General features: G+C 46.5%; 1 protein-coding gene across 1 annotated transcript in view; it reads right to left on the bottom strand.

Annotated features, from left to right (window-relative positions):
• CAPN8 (calpain 8) overlaps positions 1–18,944 on the bottom strand; it is a 53,166-nt gene that overhangs the window by 21,669 nt on the left and 12,553 nt on the right. The window contains exons 3-11 of the mRNA XM_064164568.1: positions 16,966–17,084; positions 14,790–14,923; positions 12,767–12,935; positions 11,815–11,898; positions 10,964–11,049; positions 7,121–7,195; positions 5,274–5,434; positions 3,911–4,086; positions 366–377 (exon numbers count right to left, since the gene is read on the bottom strand). Coding sequence (XP_064020638.1) covers positions 366–377; positions 3,911–4,086; positions 5,274–5,434; positions 7,121–7,195; positions 10,964–11,049; positions 11,815–11,898; positions 12,767–12,935; positions 14,790–14,923; positions 16,966–17,084 — 1,016 coding nt within the window. The remainder of the gene's footprint in view (positions 1–365; positions 378–3,910; positions 4,087–5,273; positions 5,435–7,120; positions 7,196–10,963; positions 11,050–11,814; positions 11,899–12,766; positions 12,936–14,789; positions 14,924–16,965; positions 17,085–18,944) is intronic.

Here is an 18,944-nt window from a genome sequence, read left to right on the forward strand (position 1 = left end):
TGGAGACTTTGAAGGCCTGTCTGGATGTGTTCCTCTGTGATCTGTGCTAGATAGGATTGTCCTGCTCTGGTAGGAGGGTTGGACTCGATGATCTCCTTGGGTCCCTTCCAACCCCTAACATCCTGTGAGCCTGTGAACAAGTGCAAAGGAATATTGGGACTCAGCTGTCTGTAATAAAGCTTTGTGCTCCAGGTCCCTTGGAAATGGTTATTCAGAATTTGAGGTGTTGATCCAGTGATCCAAGAACCAAGCTCTTCAGGAGAGCTGTTTGTTAGTAAGCAAGAAGTCTTGCTGGTAGCTAAATTCTCCAGTGCATCAGGAGATTCTCATCTGGAGGTTAGAAGTCTTCACCAGAGATTACATACCTCCTGAGGAATCTGAATGGAAGAGAAAGAGACAAAGTTAAAGGGCTGCTACTTACCCACATCTATCATTTAAAAAAAAATTAACTAAGGGAAGCCTCTTTCAGAGACTTTTTCTTCATTTTCATTTACAAGCACATATTGTAGTATCAGTTATACTTGAAGTTCTACTTTGTGCCAGAGATGTTCCAAAGAAATAAAGGGAAATCTTTCAATCTTCAGTCAGGAAAGTCAACAGCTGAGCCCCACTTTGTTAAATTAAGCCAGACAGAACTGGCTAGGGCAGGGTGATAGGTTGGACTGGATGACCTTGGAGGTCTCTTCCAACCTGGTTGATTCTATGATTCTATGATTCTATCTACTAGTTTACTGATACTGGGATTTGATGAAAATATAAAGCTCCTGTCACTACAGATCAGACTGAAGGTAATGAAATGGTTCCAAGGCAATTATAACAAGCCACAGATTTCAAAATTTGGCCTTTCCTAAATTAACTTCATTGCTATGATAATTTGTACCTCCTTTCCAAAAACAGAGAAGGGCCACTGGGATGCTCAGAGGGCTGCAGCAGCTCTGCTGTGAGCACAGACTGAAAGAGTTGGGGCTGTGCAGGCTGCAGAAGAGGAGGCTCCCAGGCGACCCTCTTGTGGCCTTCCAGGATCTGAAGGGGGCTACAAAAAAGCTGGGGAGGGACTTTTCAGGCTCTCAGGGAGTGACAGGAGCAGAGGGAATGGAGCAAAGCTGGAGATGGGTAGGTTGAGGCTGGAGGTGAGGAGGAAGTTGTTGAGCATGAGAGTGGTGAGAGGCTGGAATGGGTTGCCCAGGGAGGGGGTTGAAGCCCCATGGCTGGAGGTGTTTAAGGTGAGGCTGTATGAGGCTGTGTGCAGCCTGCTCTAGGGTAGGGTGTCCCTGGGCATGGCAGGGGGGTTGGAACTGGCTGATCCTTGTGGTCCCTTCCAACCCTGACTGATTCTATGAAAAACAGTTATCTTGGGAGCACAGATTCCAGTGAGAGCCAAAAATAGCATCCCTCCGAATCCCAGAGGTAGTTCCAGGTGAAAAGCAGGTAGGCTGAAGAATGCACCTTTTCACCTTCTCCTTTGGTCACCATCCATGGTGCCCTTATTAGACATGCAGCATCAGCTGCAATGATGTAAATCTACAGCTCTTGTTAGGAGCCACCAAGGCTGCCCTACTATGGAAAAGTTCATGGAAGAGACAGATGCACAAAAGCTCTGCAAACTTCCCCATGGCTGTAGGCACTGATATGAGCAGATAAACATCCTTAATGTGCAAATTCAGGATGCCAGCAGGGCAGGGTGTTTGGCACCATGCAGACAGTAACTCAAAAATGTGTTTAGTGAGAACCATTTGTGTATGCAGCCAATTAGGCACTGGGGAAAGCCTTTCCCAGTTTTGAACCATCCTGCACAAGATGTATTAGCAGAAGTCAACCATTCCCAGCTGGTCTCACCTGTGCTGGTTAATGATCTTCATCCAGTGGAATCTGTGCAACATTTAATTGATTTTCTCAAGATATAATCTTGGGAATTGTAATAACTGCTTGGAAAATTTTGTATTTGCTTCTCTCTCCTCACATTACAGAAATCAGAGGTGACACTACAGACTTTTCCCCTGCATTATATATATATACACACATACATATACATACATATATTATATTTAGCTAGATAGATATGGATATATACATAGACATGTAGGGATGATTTTCTCCCTGCATTGTATTATTATATATACTTTATAGAGACAGGAATACCACTAGGAGAACAAAAAAACACCTCAAAAGAAATAAACAAACAGATCAGAAAGCAACACAAAACAAAACAAACAAATATCCTCACCCAAGCAAAATTACTGAGCCAGAACAGTTAACTTGGTAGGCAATGAAACCAGGACAGTTAACATGGTAGAGAAGGAAGGAAGGAAGGAAGGGAGGAAGGGAGGAAGGGAGGAAGGGAGGAAGGGAGGAAGGAAGGAAGGAAGGAAGGAAGGAAGGAAGGAAGGAAGGAAGGAAGGGAGAGAGGAAGGAAGGAAGGAAGGGAGAGAGGAAGGAAGGAAGGAAGGGAGAGAGGAAGGAAGGAAGGAAGGGAGAGAGGAAGGAAGGAAGGAAGGGAGAGAGGAAGGAAGGAAGGAAGGGAGAGAGGAAGGAAGGAAGGAAGGGAGAGAGGAAGGAAGGAAGGAAGGGAGAGAGGAAGGAAGGGAGAGAGGAAGGAAGGGAGAGAGGAAGGAAGGGAGAGAGGAAGGAAGGGAGAGAGGAAGGAAGGGAGAGAGGAAGGAAGGGAGAGAGGAAGGAAGGGAGAGAGGAAGGAAGGGAGAGAGGAAGGAAGGGAGGGAGGAAGGAAGGGAGAGAGGAAGGAAGGGAGAGAGGAAGGAAGGGAGAGAGGAAGGAAGGGAGAGAGGAAGGAAGGGAGAGAGGAAGGAAGGGAGAGAGGAAGGAAGGGAGAGAGGAAGGAAGGGAGAGAGGAAGGAAGGGAGAGAGGAAGGAAGGGAGAGAGGAAGGAAGGGAGAGAGGAAGGAAGGGAGAGAGGAAGGAAGGGAGAGAGGAAGGAAGGGAGAGAGGAAGGAAGGGAGAGAGGAAGGAAGGGAGAGAGGAAGGAAGGGAGAGAGGAAGGAAGGGAGAGAGGAAGGAAGGGAGAGAGGAAGGAAGGGAGAGAGGAAGGAAGGGAGAGAGGAAGGAAGGGAGAGAGGAAGGAAGGGAGAGAGGAAGGAAGGGAGAGAGGAAGGAAGGGAGAGAGGAAGGAAGGGAGAGAGGAAGGAAGGGAGAGAGGAAGGAAGGGAGAGAGGAAGGAAGGGAGAGAGGAAGGAAGGGAGAGAAAGAAAGAAAGAAAGAAAGAAAGAAAGAAAGAAAGAAAGAAAGAAAGAAAGAAAGAAAGAAAGAAAGAAAGAAAGAAAGAAAGAAAGAAAGAAAGAAAGAAAGAAAGAAAGAAAGAAAGAAAGAAAGAAAGAAAGAAAGAAAGAAAGAAAGAAAGAAAGAAAGAAAGAAAGAAAGAAAGAAAGAAAGAAAGAAAGAAAGAAAGAAAGAAAGAAAGAAAGAAAGAAAGAAAGAAAGAAAGAAAGAAAGAAAGAAAGAAAGAAAGAAAGAAAGAAAGAAAGAGAGGGAGGGAGGGAGGGAGGGAGGGAGGGAGGGAGGGAGGGAGGGAGGGAGGGAGGGAGGGAGGGAGGGAGGGAGGGAGGGAGGGAGGAAGGAAGGAGAGTTTGTCACCAGAAGCAGCACTTATCCAGAGTTGCCAGGAACCCTGAGCCTGCCCCTATTCAGAGTTTATAGCCAGCAACTTTCAATGAGACCCTTGCTAAATTATTGCCTCTAGTTTCACACTGCTTTAATGTTACAGAGGGACAAAGACAGAGCTTAAATTTCTCTGGATCTTCCCACATTGTGTGGGACAGGAAGAAACGAGAAGGATTCGAAACACCTTGCAAAATCCAACTCTTACTGCAGTGCTGAGTTTCAAGATGTTAACACACCACTGTTTTTTTCCAGCATAACAGAAGAGGGAATAAAGCCTTTAATCAAGAACAAGCTTTACCTGATAAACTGAATAACCAATACTGAGCAGAGCTTCTCCCATTTTCTTCTGCCTCCTGCGGTTCTTCTGCATCAAGCCCACCAGAATAGTACAGCATGGCTCATTCAAACTCCCTTTGTGGTCATCATCTGGTTCATCCAAACGAATTCTAAACTGAGGATTGGTCCAGTATGTTGCTAAGAATTCCCAAGGTGAGACAAAAAAAGGAGGAGATTTTGTTGTTGTTGTAGCCAAGTTTGCTGTAACTGGAATTACAGAGAATATCTCTTCTTGGAAAGACTCTTGCCTGGATTTTTTCCAGTCCTTTCCATTTCATTATCACAGTATCACCAAGGTTGGAAGAGACCTCACAGATCATCAAGTCCAACCCTTTACCACAGAGCTCAAGGCCAGACCATGGCACCAAGTGCCACGTCCAATCCTGCCTTGAACAGCTCCAGGGACGGCGACTCCACCACCTCCCCGGGCAGCCCATTCCAGTGTCCAATGACTCTATAATTCTATATAGAGTTTTATAATTCTATATAGAATTATAGAATCATAGAATGGTAGGGGTTGGAAGGGTCCTCCAGAGATCATTAATTTCATCCTCCCTGCCAAAGCAGGATCACCTAGCACAGGTCACACAGGAATACATCCAGGCAGGTCTTGAGATTCTCTACAGAGGGAGACTCCACAACCTATCTGGGAAATCTAGTCCAGAGCTTCAGTAAAGAAGGCTTTTTCCTCATGTTGCAGTGGAACTGTGTCTCAGTTTGTATCCACTGCCCCTTATCTTATCACAGGACACCACTGAAAAGGGGTTAGCATCTTCTTCTTGGCAACCCCTATTCAGCTGTGCTGAATATCAGTCAGTTGGAACCACATCAAATCAAAGCACCAAAGTGTTTCCTGGGGAGTAATGACTAACAGGGAGAGCTGATACTGCTAATTCCAGCTAGTCATTTATCTCCAGGAAACATCCTTGGCTGGGATGTTATTATTGTAGGAGGACCAAATGCCAGGCAGCATCCCCAGAGATCTAACCTGAAAAGGAATGGAAAACAACACTGCCACTGAACTGCAACACCTGCCTGGTTTACCCAATCCTTTAGAGGATTGCTCAAGTCAGTAGCAAGAGCCTTGTAAGCAGAAAAAGTAGAAAGAGGATAAAAAATGAATCAAGACATGAATTAAGGCTGGTAAACTCTGACAAGGAACTAAGTGTGTATTAGATCCTCATCTAGACTGTCAAGCTTTTGCTTACTGTCTGACCCTGCAGAAAGAGCTGTCTCTCCAATACCTTCCCACCAAAGCCCCCTCCAGTTATGAAGCATTTGTGTTTTGATTGTTCTGGTTGGTATTTCACCACTTGGCTGCCCACCTTGGTAGTTCTGGCAACCTCCAGCTGTCGAACCTCGTCTCCACTGTCCATTAAACAGGGTCAGGTTCCATTTATTGACTTCATTGCTTGTCAGCGTGTCTGGAGTCAAGTTGCAGATCTCAAGGCGGGTAAATTGCCTTTGGAAATCTGAAAAGGCCATCCTGGTGCACAAAAAGACCAAGGTTAGCCCATTAGCCTGCAGCAGTCAAGGTGACTGCAAATGGATGTCTCCCCTAACAGAGCAGTGAACTACAGAGTTGCCCAAAGCTGCCATTTAGCAGAACTCTAGACCTTGCAACTGGCTTTTTGGAAACAAAACCTCCTGTTCCCTGATTGAGCTGTGTCTTCTGGAGATGTTCTCAACAGCTGTTACACATTATGGGCTCAGTCATACCATTTTCCAGCTGTGGCCAGTCCCTCATGGATCAGGCTTAGTAAGAAAACTCACTAAAACTGGTGAAACTAAATGTGTAAAGAGATGCCATTCAGTGGGGGCTGGAGTTGGCCATTTTGGAAGCATCACTGTAGAAAAAGAGTCTTAGTTTGGTGTTTTGCTTTAGTTCTGTCACTGGGGATTGCTTTCACCATTCCCAGTAGGTTTGCATAGGTGACAGCCCTTGAGCACTTCATGCCACGAGCAGAGTTTGGTGTTTTGCTTTAGTTCTGTCACTGGGGATCATTTTTACCATTCCTAGTAGGTTTGCATAGGTGACAGCCCTTGAGCACTTCATGCCACAAGCAGAGTTTGGTGGTTTGCTTTAGTTCTGTCACTGGGGATCATTTTTACCATTCCTAGTAGGTTTGCACAGGTGACAGCCCTTGAGCACTTCATGCCACAAGCAGAGTTTGGTGGTTTGCTTTAGTTCTGTCACTGGGGATTGCTTTCACCATTCCTAGCAGGTTTGCATAGGTGACAGCCCTTGAGCACTTCATGCCACAGGCAGAGTTTGGTGGTTTGCTTTAGTTCTGTCACTGGGGATTGCTTTCACCATTCCTAGCAGGTTTGCATAGGTGACAGCCCTTGAGCACTTCATGTGCCACAAGCAGAGTTTGGTGTTTTGCTTTAGTTCTGTCACTGGGGATTGCTTTCACCATTCCTAGTAGGTTTGCACAGGTGACAGCCCTTGAGCACTTCATGTGCCACAAGCAGAGTTTGGTGTTTTGCTTTAGTTCTGTCACTGGGGATTGCTTTCACCATTCCTAGTAGGTTTGCACAGGTGACAGCCCTTGAGCACTTCATGTGCCACAAGCAGAGTTTGGTGGTTTGCTTTAGTTCTGTCACTGGGGATCATTTTTACCATTCCTAGTAGGTTTGCATAGGTGACAGCCCTTGAGCACTTCATGCCACAAGCAGAGATCTGCTCCCATTTCTCAGCACCCTATGGCCCATATAACTGACTGCACTGGAAGAAGGTGGCTGTTTCTTCTTTCCAGCCTAGGACAGTGACATGGCTTCTGTACTGATCCATATAATCAGCTAACTGGAAGTGCCTTCCATTAGGTCAGGGTGAAGAGACCCTTCCCAAGCTGGTAATCTAAACTGTTTCATTAGAGTGTAGCACTTAGGGAAAAAACCCAAATGTCAAAATGCAGAGCAGCTGAGGTGCATTCTTGCCACCTCATTGCTTTTATTACCATCTGGTCTCTATATTTTGGGTAAGCTCTGAGTTATGTAAGTACTAATGAAAGGTAATGCTTGAAGGGGAAGGGAGATAAACAAGAGGCTAACAACACACACATGTGATTATTAACCCCCTTATTGCTGGTAGTTCCTCCCTATCCAGCTGAAAGGACTACTTAAAGAGCATACATGCACATAAAATGCCCCAAAGACAAACAATTCTCACCAAAACTCTCCATCATCTACTTGCTTATCCAAAGCCTGTTTTTGTTTGGGATCAACATAATTCCACTCAGGAGCACTGCAGAGAAACCACAAAAGCAAACTGTTTAGTTCTGTTTTATCCTACAAGATCAGAGAGTTAGACTCCCTTTGACTGCAGCTGATAAAAGCTTAATGCTGAAGAAACATCTTCAACAACTAAACCTGCCCCTTCCAGGGGCATTACAAATTGCAACCTGACTCTACAGGGCTGTAATAGGACTGCAGCCTTATTTGCAACAAAAAAGGCTTTAAAATGAATCATCTGTGTCAGGTGTCAGAATGTACAAATACTGCAGACTGGTTGGATTAGGTTATAATGCAGGCTGAAGTTAGGCAGAGCTTCTCCATTGCAAGATCTATTGGCATATGCCTGACAGCCTCCCCAGGGAGATGATATAAGCTCTGCTGTCTGGGTCACAAAAGAACAAGCAAGCAAAAAGATGGAATTAGAAAAGGTACTGCAGAAAACAGCATTGCTTTTATCCCACTCTGATGGTGAGGTATAGCAAGCTGGATTCTGCTCTGATCTGTTCCCATGTGACAATGCAGCTCTGCACCTGCTTCAGCAGGGTTGTACAGCAAAGCAGGTGTAGCAAAAGCAGGATATGGATGTGTGCAAGCCTAAGGCACCCTGTACTGGGGCTGAGCTAAGCAGCTCTGGTAAAGCTAGGAGTAATATTTATCTCTATTTTCCATCCTTAGATATGATACTTCAGCATCCAGACTGCAGTCAGACAGGGTAGGAAATCGTAGGCTCATAGGATGTTAGGAGTTGGAAGGGACCCAAAGAGATCATCGAGTCCAAGCCCCCTGCCAGAGCAATGCCACATGGACTCCAGGCCATTCAATGTGAATTGTACCAGAGACACTTTATTGATTGTTCTGACTCTCATTATATAGTCTTGAGCATGGAGCACACACCTGCACATTAGCATAATCAGGCAAGAACAACCCAGTCCTTTGCATAAACCATGCCTTGTTTTTCTCATTAACGAGCTGTCCACTTATCCTTCCTCAGATAAGGTAGCCTGCAGCTGTGGGAATCAAGGCCAGCACTCACAACCCCATGCAGAGCTACAGGCTGGGGTAGGAGGGGCTGGAGAGCAGCCAGACAGAAAGGGATCTGGGGGTGCTGATTGATACCCACCTGAACATGAGCCAGCAGTGTGCCCAGGTGGCCAAGAGAGCCAGTGGCATCCTGGCCTGCATCAGGAATGGTGTGGCCAGCAGGAGCAGGGAGGTCATTCTGCCCCTGTGCTCTGCACTGCTTAGACCTCACCTTGAGTGCTGTGTTCAGTTCTGGGCCCCCCAGTTTAGGAGGGACCTTGAGATGCTTGAGCATGTCCAGAGAAGGGCGACGAGGCTGGGGAGAGGCCTTGAGCACAGCCCTACGAGGAGAGGCTGAGGGAGCTGGGGTTGGTTAGCCTGGAGAAGAGGAGGCTCAGGGGTGAGCTTATTGCTGTCTACAACTACCTGAGGGGAGGTTGTGGCCAGGAGGAGGTTGCTCTCTTCTCTCAGGTGGCCAGCACCAGAACAAGAGGACACAGCCTCAGGCTGTGCCAGGGGAAATTTAGGCTGGAGGTGAGGAGAAAGTTCTTCCCTGAGAGAGTCATTGGACACTGGAATGGGCTGCCCGGGGAGGTGGTGGAGTCGCCGTCCCTGGGGCTGTTCAAGGCAGGATTGGATGTGGCACTTGGTGCCATGGTCTGGCCTTGAGCTCTGTGGTAAAGGGTTGGACTTGATGATCTGTGAGGTCTCTTCCAACCCTGATGATACTGTGATACTCTCTAACAACCTTCTAGACTGTCATCTCTCTGCTGTGTTGGGTTCCCAGCAGATATCTGGCAGGCTGAAGTCCCCTGCAAGAACAAGAGCTGGCAGTCTTGAAGAGTCTTGCAGTTGTTTATAGAAGCTACCTCCTCTCCCTGGTTGGGTGGCCTGTAACAGGCTCCAACCAGTATGTCATTCCTACTGGTCTGCCCTCTGAGTTTTACCCATAGGCATTCAAGCCTCTCATCATTAGTGTGCTAGTTTGAAGCAGGCTAGAATGTTTTGGTGAGTAGAACTAGAATATAGGCTGCAAAAGGAAACCAGTGGTGATGTCTACTTCACTCACAGGCTTGCTGAGATGTATAGGAACAAGAAATGAAGACATTAGATAACCACTCTCAGTGGGCATCACTCTCACTTGGGCTGCTGGCTGAGCTGCATCTCCCTAACCTCACCCTCACTTTTGGGCTAACTCACTTTGCTTCCTAACCCCCTGGCCCAGCCTCCATTCTTCCTTGGGACTGCGGTAAGGTTGAGAGGGGTAGGGGGAAGGTGCAGGGGTGGTTGAGAGCCCCTCCTGGGGACTCAGGTTTCTGGGAGGGCTGTTGTGTTTCTGTATTACCTTTTACCTTGTCTATTCCTGTCTATAACTGTATATACTGTAAATCTCTGCTTGTCTATTGTGCTAGCTGTAAATAAAAGCTTCATTCACATTCCCAGAGCTGGCTGAGTCTAGTCTGGGTGATTTCTGAAGTGTGGGGGGGTGGGGAACACCCAAACCATCACAATTAGTTACAAGCTCCATTGTGTCAAAGGCTTCCCAAACACACAGGGCCACCCCTCCACTCCTTCTCCCTCTCCTGTCTTTCCTGTAAAGCCTGTACCCAATCATTGTAGCATTCCAGTTGTGTGATGCATCCCACCATGTTTCTGTGAGGGCAACCACATCATAACCTTCCTGTTGCACCAAGGCTTCCAGCTTATCATAGAATCATAGAATCAACCAGGTTGGAAGAGACCTCCAAGATCATCCAGGCCAACCTAGCACCCAGCCCTAGCCAGTCAACCAGACCATGGCACTAAGTGCCTCAGCCAGGCTTGGCTTCAACACCTCCAGGGATGGTGACTCCACCACCTCCCTGGGCAGCCCATTCCAATGCCAATCACTCTCTCTGCCAACAACTTCCTCCTAACATCCAGCCTAGACCTCCCCCAGCACAACTTGAGACTGTGTCCCCTTGTTCTGTTGCTGGTTGCCTGGGAGAAGAGACCAAACCCACCTGGCTACAGCCTCCCTTCAGGCAGCTGTAGACAGCAATAAGATCACCCCTGAGCCTCCTCTTCTCCAGGCTGCACACCCCCAGCTCCCTCAGCCTCTCCTCATAGGCTTTGTGCTCCAGGCCTTCCACCAGCCTTGTCACCCTTCTCTGGACACCTTCCAGCACCTCAACATCTCCCTTGATTTGAGGAGCCCAGAGCTGGACACAGCACTCAAGGTGTGGCCTGACCAGTGCAGAGTACAGGAGCAGAATAACCTCCCTTGTCCTGCTTGTTGCCCATACTATGTGCATTAGCATACATGCACTTCAGCTGTGCTGCTGATTTTGCCCCTGACTCTGGCTTCCCACCCTCACCTTCCTGTGTGAAGAGCCTGGCTCCATCCCCTAGCCCCCTCAAACCTAGCTTAAAGCCCTCTCAAGGTCTCAAAGACCTTCTGCTAAGGTCCTGGTGCTGCCAATCTGAGAAAAGCTGCCTTGCAAATGACGTGGGTATGGCTTGCATTGGCCTGCTCACCATTCAAAGGTGGGTTGTTCTCTCTCAGAAAGCTCTTCCTGAAGCAGGGAAGAATGTCTGCTGGGCAGAGTGGATCAATATCTAACCTTGCTAATAAATTAATAGTGGCTTATTCCAACTGATTTAGTATCTCTCCTAAATGTTCTCTGTGATTGGATTAACTGCATAGTCCCAATTTAATCTTTTTTAAACACACCAAAACCCACTGAAGAGAGAGAAGAAGTAGCATAGAAAAACCTACTTATCACTCCAAGCTCCAGTCCATTCCACTTCACCCCAGGGATTTCTAAGCCTCACTAGTTTCTCTGGCCGTCCTCGGTAACAGACCTAAAAGATCCACAACAAGCAGAGCCTGAGCTCTCCCATTACTCCAATCATCACAGGGCAATTGCTTACAGACAGGGTAAAACACAATTTGCACTTGAGTGATGCAGTCTGTTACAAACTGCAATAGGTAAAAGACATCTAGATGCCTTCCACCCTTATTTTACATCATCCTGTGCCACCGAGTGAGCCATTAGCTGCAGCACTCCCCATTTACTGTAATGACAGCAACCTGCAAGGAAAAACATCAGCTACAAACCAGCAGAATTTCCCCACCCTTGAAAGCAGGAAATGTCAAACAACACAGCCAGGTTGGGAAGAAGTTATTTGGCATGAACACATCTGTAATGATTCCAGTTTTAGAGGAGCAGAAGGATCTAGGGCTCACTATGAAGGTGAGACTAACAGTACTGTTCATGAAGAGGCTTTTACTCCTTCCCCATCAGCTCATGCAGCATGAACACATGGGGAAACTGCTGCCTCCTCTCCTGATTCTCCATTCCACACACTCCATTTCAGCAACAGCTTGAGCCACCTTTCTGCTTTGTATTCCAGTCTGTCAGTAGAGCACAGTACACTGTAGAACTACCAGTATAGCACTGCTGACCTGACTAAGTATTAAAGGAACTTTCTTTTGTCTGTAAGAGAGTGCATAAGTTAATAACATTTTTGTCTGGTCAGTCACAGAAAGACATGAAAGAGTTGAAGGCACTGCAGCATTGCACCCTCAAGCTGGTTTGTGTGATGGCCTTGGAAAGGCTGGCTTACCTCTTCTGCTCCAGTGACAGAGTAAGCGTGTCCCTTCACCAGTTTCAGACTTGTGATTGCTTCTATTTCAGATGCAGTAGTTATCTGGGTCAATAAAAGTGTACACGTTTAGGTCTGACTAGATTGTGCCTGAGCTCAGCTTTCATGAGCAAATTAATATGGGGGAAGATATCCAAAGAGGTATGCATGGTGAATATCAATATTCCTGATGCAAAGTGTATTAAATGCAGGTGAGACCCACAGTAAAAGTGCACCTCCACTGATTCATGTTCCTAAATATGCAGTCGTAGCACAGCAGAAATTCAAGGATGTACAATGAAATCTGAAATTAAATCAAACTCCCAGCTCAATTTACAGACCCAGTCACCTGCAAAGACATGTTCATGTGATCTAAGCTCTAGCCTGCCTTGCTTGAGATCCAGCATATCAAAGCTTGAGCTTCAGTAATCCTGGATGCCATGAACCAGGATTCCAAAGGAGATACTGAAACAGGATGTGAAAGGCATGAAGTTTCCAAACCATCTACAAACATGATCTGTAACTTGAGATAGTTTGCATTACAGCTGTCAATAATCTTTAGCAATGAAACCCAAAGCCAAAATCAGACTCCAGGTTACAGCAAAATGTCTCAGAGTTGGTTTCTCACTGCTGAGTGTCTGGAGCTGAAATTACACAAGCTTCAAATGAGAAAAACTACTCAGACAATGAAAGTGGAGCTCAGGAAAACCAATCCCCAGTCCATGGTGCTAAGTATCACAGGGTGCCTTGGGGAAAGGGAGATATAACAAGACTTGGTTATTTATAACCCTGTCCTGAGTTTTGATAACTGAAATCAATAAAAGCCTTCCATAAGTTGCAGTTTGCTTCTACTTCAGACCTCTCTACCTATGCCTGGCATCAGTCTGAGCTTTTGTTACATATGGACCAGAGGAAAGTGATGAAAGTCTCTTACATCAATGGAGCAGCCAAGGAGTGACCCAGCTCTCAGAGCCTTCTGGATTATTTGGTACAGGTTTGAAGGAGCCTTTCTCAGCAGATAGCATTCAGAGATGCCTCCAGTAAAATCTTCAAAGCCCTCCATAGTGGAGCCTCCTGTGAGAGCTTCATAGGAGCCATTCAACCTATGAGAGACATGACAAGCTACATAAGGGGCCACCTTCTCCTGTAAGCATTGGCACTGCAAAAGGAGGGTTTATAACTCAGTGTATTGTTAGTGCATGTTTAGTATAAGTCTAGACTCTCAGTCTGTCTGCCATCAGAATGACCTAGAGCATCAGAAGTAAAGTCCCTTGGTGTCTCTGTACCATTCTGTTATTGCCCACAGTCTCCACCACTTGGTCTAGCCTTGAGCTCTGTGGTAAAGGGTTGGACTTGATGATCTGTGAGGTCTCTTCCAACCCTGATGATACTGTGATACTGTAATCAGACAAATGCAATGACCACCTTTGGGCTGAAGCAGGTGCCCTTTATTCCACATGAGTGCACGTGTGAGACTTGTGTGAGCCAAGTGTCAGCAGCAGCAGTGTGACCAGTGTCAGCCATGTGCCAAGAGTCCCTGTTCCCCTATCACCTCACAGTGACTCATTCTATACCACCACACAAACACTGCATTCACAAAATCCAGACCATGTGCAGCCCAGCCTTCAGCATTCTTCATGTCTCCTTTTTTCCCCTGGGCCAGGTGTCCCACTAGCTGTCCTCCCCCCATGGCCAGTGCCCTGAGGCTGTGGGAATGAAGGTCAAATGCTCTGTACAGAGCTCATTATTTTTCTCTTTTACATCTCTTCTTCTTGTATTCACAGTTTCACAGTATCACCAATGTTGGAAGAGACCTCATAGATCATCAAGTCCCACACCTTGGAACAGACCATTTGGAATCCCAGTTATGGACCTAGAGGAGACTGGAAATACTAGTTGGGATGAAGGCTGCATTTCAGTGTGCTAGTCTGAAGCTAGCTAGAATGTTTTGCTGAGAGGCTGTGAAAAGCAAAGAGTGGTCATGTCTGCTGCACTCATAGGCTTGCTGAGATGCATAACAAGAATGTAAATATAGATAACACAGTTGCTGTCTGTAAGGGCTTTGGGCTGTATCTCTCTCTAACCTAACCTGCCATCTCTGGGATTAATCCACCTGCTTCCTAATGCCCCTGGCTGACCCTCCAATCTTCCTTGGGCATAAGGCAAGATCTGGGGTAAGGGAGAGGGGTGGAATCATAGAATCAACTAGGTTGGAAGAGACCTCCAAGATCATCCAGTCCAACCTAGCACCCAGCCCTAGCCAATCAACCAGACCATGGCACTAAGTGCCTCAGCCAGGCTTTTCTTGAAGACCCCCAAGGACAGTGCCTCCACCACCTCCCTGGGCAGCCCATTCCAATGCCAATCACTCTCTCTGTGAAGAACTTCTTCCTAACATCCAGCCTATACCTACCCTGGCACAACTTGAGACTGTGTCCCCTTGTTCTATTGCTGGTTACCTGGGAGAAGAGGCCACCCCCCACCTGGCTACAATGCCCCTTCAGGTAGTTGTAGCCAGCAATGAGCTCTGCCCTCAGCCTCCTCTGCTGCAGGCTGCACACCCCCAGCTCCCTCAACCTCTCCTCATAGGATTTGTGCTCCAGGCCCCTCACCAGCTTTGTTGCCCTTCTCTGGAAAGGCAAAAAGGAAAAAGGAAAAAAGATGGAAGGGTGGTTGGGAGCCCCTCCTGGGGACTCAGGTTTCTGGGAGGGCTGCTGTGTTTCTGTATCACCTTTTACCTTGTGTATTTCTGTCTATAACTTTCTATATTGTAAATACCTGCCTGTATCTTGTGCTAAGCTGTAAATGTAAAGCTTCATTCAATTTCCAGAGCTGGTGAGCCTAGTCTGGGTGATTTACAAAGTGGGGGGGTAGGGAACACCCAAACCATCACATTCAGCAAAGCACTTTTTGCCTAACACCACAACCATTTGAGCTTCTGCACACTCAGAGCATACTTGGCATAGGCCTTCTCCAGCAGCGCGCTCCAGAACTCGTTGCCTTCTTCTGAGTGCACAAAAACCAGCTTCCCATTCTTGGTGGGCAGCCTGTCATCCACCACAACGTCCATCCACTCACCATACTGCCAGAACTGATGAAAAGAAGAGAAGAAAAGATGGTGAGGGCTGATATGCACATAGTATCTCCATGCTATCAGCTTCCTACTCCTTCGCCTGTCATCACCTTCCTCTTGATAAATCACTGTAAGGTTCCATTTCCCCTGAAACACAGGCAAACATTTCTCATCCCTGTGAAGCACTGAGCTTGCCTCTTAGTGCTGTACTAACTTGTGCTGGTAGGTAGTATTAACAGCAACCTGCTCCATGTAACATCTGGAAGGAACACTGTGTTCCATGCAGAGCTTATGTGGTGGAGAGTCCAGAGAGCTAACATGTAGCCAGGATCATAGAATCATAGAATCAACCAGGTTGGAAGAGACCTCCAACATCATCCAGCCCAACCTATCACCCAGTCCCATCCAGTTAACTAGACCATGGCACTAAGTGCCTCAGCCAGGCTTGGCTTCAACACCTCCAGGGATGGTGACTCCACCACCTCCCTGGGCAGCCCATTCCAATGCCAATCACTCTCTCTGCCAACAACTTCCTCCTAACATCCAGCCTAGACCTCCCCTGGCACAACTTGAGGCTGTGTCCCCTTGTTCTGCTGCTGGTTGCCTGGCAGAAGAGGCCACCCCCACCTGGCTACAGCCTCCCTTCAGGTAGTTGTAGACAGCAATGAGGTCTGCCCTGAGCCTCCTCTTCTGCAGGCTGCACACCCCCAGCTCCCTCAGCCTCTCCTCATAGGGTTTGTGTTCCAGGCCCTTCACCAGCTTTGTATCTTCTCTTGTCTACTCTTTTAAGCACCAATCCACTGTAGAAAGCAAGCAAACAAACAAAATCAAACCAAAACCCCAACTAAACAAAACAAACAAACCTCAACCAACCAACAGCAAACCAAACCAAACCCAACCAACCAACTAAAAAACCCATATCCCAGCTAACCAAACCCAAAAGCTGTGACAGTATTGCAAGGAGAGGTCACATAAAGGGGCAGCATTCAATAGTAGTAATCCCTTCTGAGAACACTGGGAATTGTGTGAAACATTGCTCCTGCTCACTGTTTTTTGTCCTGAGCACTTAACTCCAGAATTCAATGCAGTCTGAAAGTAAAGAAGATAATTCACACAGTAACCCCTCTGCTGAGATGAGCTGGTGGAAGGGATAGGAGCATGCTTTATAACATCTGTCCTTACCAAAACCTCCTTCAGTAATGCAGGGTGAATCCATAGTGCTTACACCTCGTATACCATCACCTGGAGTGTTAACCCTATACACACCTGAGCCCACCTCTAGAAGCAGGTTGGCTGAATTCCAGAGTACTGAGATTGCAAGCAAAGAAATCCAAGCAAAGCCAAGGGAAGGGAAGAGAACTGAAAGATGGAGGGGGAGGGAATTTCATCAGCCTGAACTCACTCTCTACAGTCAGTAGTGACAGAATTTAGCTTGACTCAGACAACATAATCATAGAACCATAGAATCACAGAATCAAACAGGTTGGAAGAGACCTCCAAGACCTCCAAGATCCTCCAGTCTAACTTAACACCCAGCCTTAGCCAGTCAACTAGACCATGGCACTCCTAGACAAAAAAATGAACCAACATGCTGTAGGTGCCTTGTGATGGCACTCAAGATGACCTATTCCATGCCCTTGCCTGGTACTGAGGTCAGGCTGACAGGTCTGGAATTTCCTGGTTCCTCCTTCCAGCCCTTCTTGTGGCTAGAATGGTGCATGCTTGATGCACAATTAGGCAGAAGACTGAGGGAAATGAGAGGGGATTACTTAAAGTGATTATTTACTTCTCTGACTCAGAACTAGGCAATTGGCTCAGTTTACAAAACCTGTGTAACTCACCAGTGTCTTGTTAACTGTATGACAGCAAAGCCCACCCAGTGAGCAGGTAGCATTTAACATCACTTAATTCTCTTCTTCTCTTTCCTTCTTCACTACCTACTTCACTTACACACTGTAATTCCTGAATATTTAGTGCCAAACACGCATGAAAAAATAATAGGTATAGCTAAATACTAACCTTTTCCTCTTTTATTCTCAATATTCTGATCAAATTGGTACCTGGAAATGAAAGATCCCAGCATAGTCCTTCTGGAAATCCTGATCCTTGGGAACAACACGGTGCAGAACGTCAGGATTCAAAGTGAGAGATGCAATGGCAGCTAGGAGCCAACAGTCACCTAAACCCACACCCATCACAAGGCAGAAAAGTTCATTAATAAACTGAGGTTTGCTGGGCCAATCCTTACCCCATTAAGTCACACTCCTGTCTAGACTAAAATGCCAGCATGAAGCCCTGTGCAAGGTCCTGCCAGATACAGTAGTGCTTCAGCAATCCATTCTGGTTTTGTTGTGCTGTTTACTGCTTTTGCTCCTTTTCCACTCACCTAGACCACATGGCTATCTCTCAGTCTATTGCTATTTTGATTGTCTAATGAAATTAGGACAGCAGGCTCCTTTATCTCAGCTTGTTAATGCCCTTAGGGACTAAGAACCTAACCAGAGAGAGAAGGCATTTGGGGTACATGAGTTGTAAAATCTGGCTAGCCTTGGAGAGACAAGGAATCATGGAATCATAGAATCATAGAATGGTTTGGGTTGGGAGGGAGCTTAAAGATCATCTGGTTTCATAGCATCATAGAATGGTTTGGGTTGGGAGGGAGCTTAAAGATCACCTGGTTTCATAGAGTCATAGAATGGTTTGGGTTGGGAGGGAGCTTAAAGATCATCTGGTTTCATAGAGTCATAGAATGGTTTGGGTTGAGAGGGAGCTTAGAGATCATCTGGTTTCATAGAGTCATAGAATGGTTTGGGTTGGGAGGGAGCTTAAAGATCACCTAGTTTCATAGCATCATAGAATGGTTTGGGTTGGGAGGGAGCTTAAAGATCACCTGGTTTCATAGCATCATAGAATGGGTTGGGTTGGGAGGGAGCTTAAAGATCATCTGGTTTCATAGCATCATAGAATGGTTTGGGTTGGGAGGGAGCTTAAAGATCATCTGGTTTCATAGCATCATAGAATGGTTTGGGTTGGGAGGGAGCTTAAAGATCATCTGGTTTCATAGCATCATAGAATGGTTTGGGTTGGGAGGGAGCTTAAAGATCATCTGGTTTCATAGCATCATAGAATGGTTTGGGTTGGGAGGGAGCTTAAAGATCATCTGGTTTCATAGCATCATAGAATGGTTTGGGTTGGGAGGGAGCTTAAAGATCATCTGGTTTCATAGAGTCATAGAATGGTTTGGGTTGGGAGGGAGCTTAAAGATCATCTGGTTTCATAGAGTCATAGAATGGTTTGGGTTGGGAGGGAGCTTAAAGATCATCTGGTTTCATAGCATCATAGAATGGTTTGGGTTGGGAGGGAGCTTAAAGATCATCTGGTTTCATAGAGTGATAGAATGGTTTGGGTTGGGAGGGAGCTTAAAGATCATCTGGTTTCATAGAGTGATAGAATAGTTTGGGTTGGGAGGGAGCTTAAAGATCATCTAGTTCCAATTTCCTCTCCATAGGCATGGATACTTCCCACTAGACCAGGTTTCTCAAGGCCTCCTCCAACTTGGCCTTGAACACTTTCAGGAAGGGAGCATCCACAACTTCCCTGAGCAAACTGTCCTGTATCTCATCACCCTCACTCTAAATAGTTTCTCCCTAATATCCAATCTAAACCTCTTCTCTTCCATCTTAAAGCCATTCCCCCTTGTCTTATCACTGCAAGCCCTTGTCAAAAGACCTTTGGAAAAGCCTTTGTGAAAAGTAAGGGCTTAGAAGGTGTCCAAAAGAGGGCAAAAGCTCTGTTGTGGTAGAAGGGTGGTGGGACTTCCATTGTTCACTTGATGGATAACAGGAAATTTTGAGTGGATATTTCTTCCTAACCTTTTCCTTGAAGACCTGGATTTGAAGCAGCACTTAGAATTACTGCTACAAATACACCCATGAATCTAATGGGAGCTGGATTATCCTGGGAACTCTGCAAGTAGGTCAGCCTCCTCTCTGGGCCACTCCTTATCCTGTAAAGGATGGGCATGCCCAAGCCTTCCTAG

This window comes from Pogoniulus pusillus, chromosome 25, assembly GCF_015220805.1.
Source record: "Pogoniulus pusillus isolate bPogPus1 chromosome 25, bPogPus1.pri, whole genome shotgun sequence".
NCBI classification, from domain to species: domain Eukaryota; kingdom Metazoa; phylum Chordata; class Aves; order Piciformes; family Lybiidae; genus Pogoniulus; species Pogoniulus pusillus.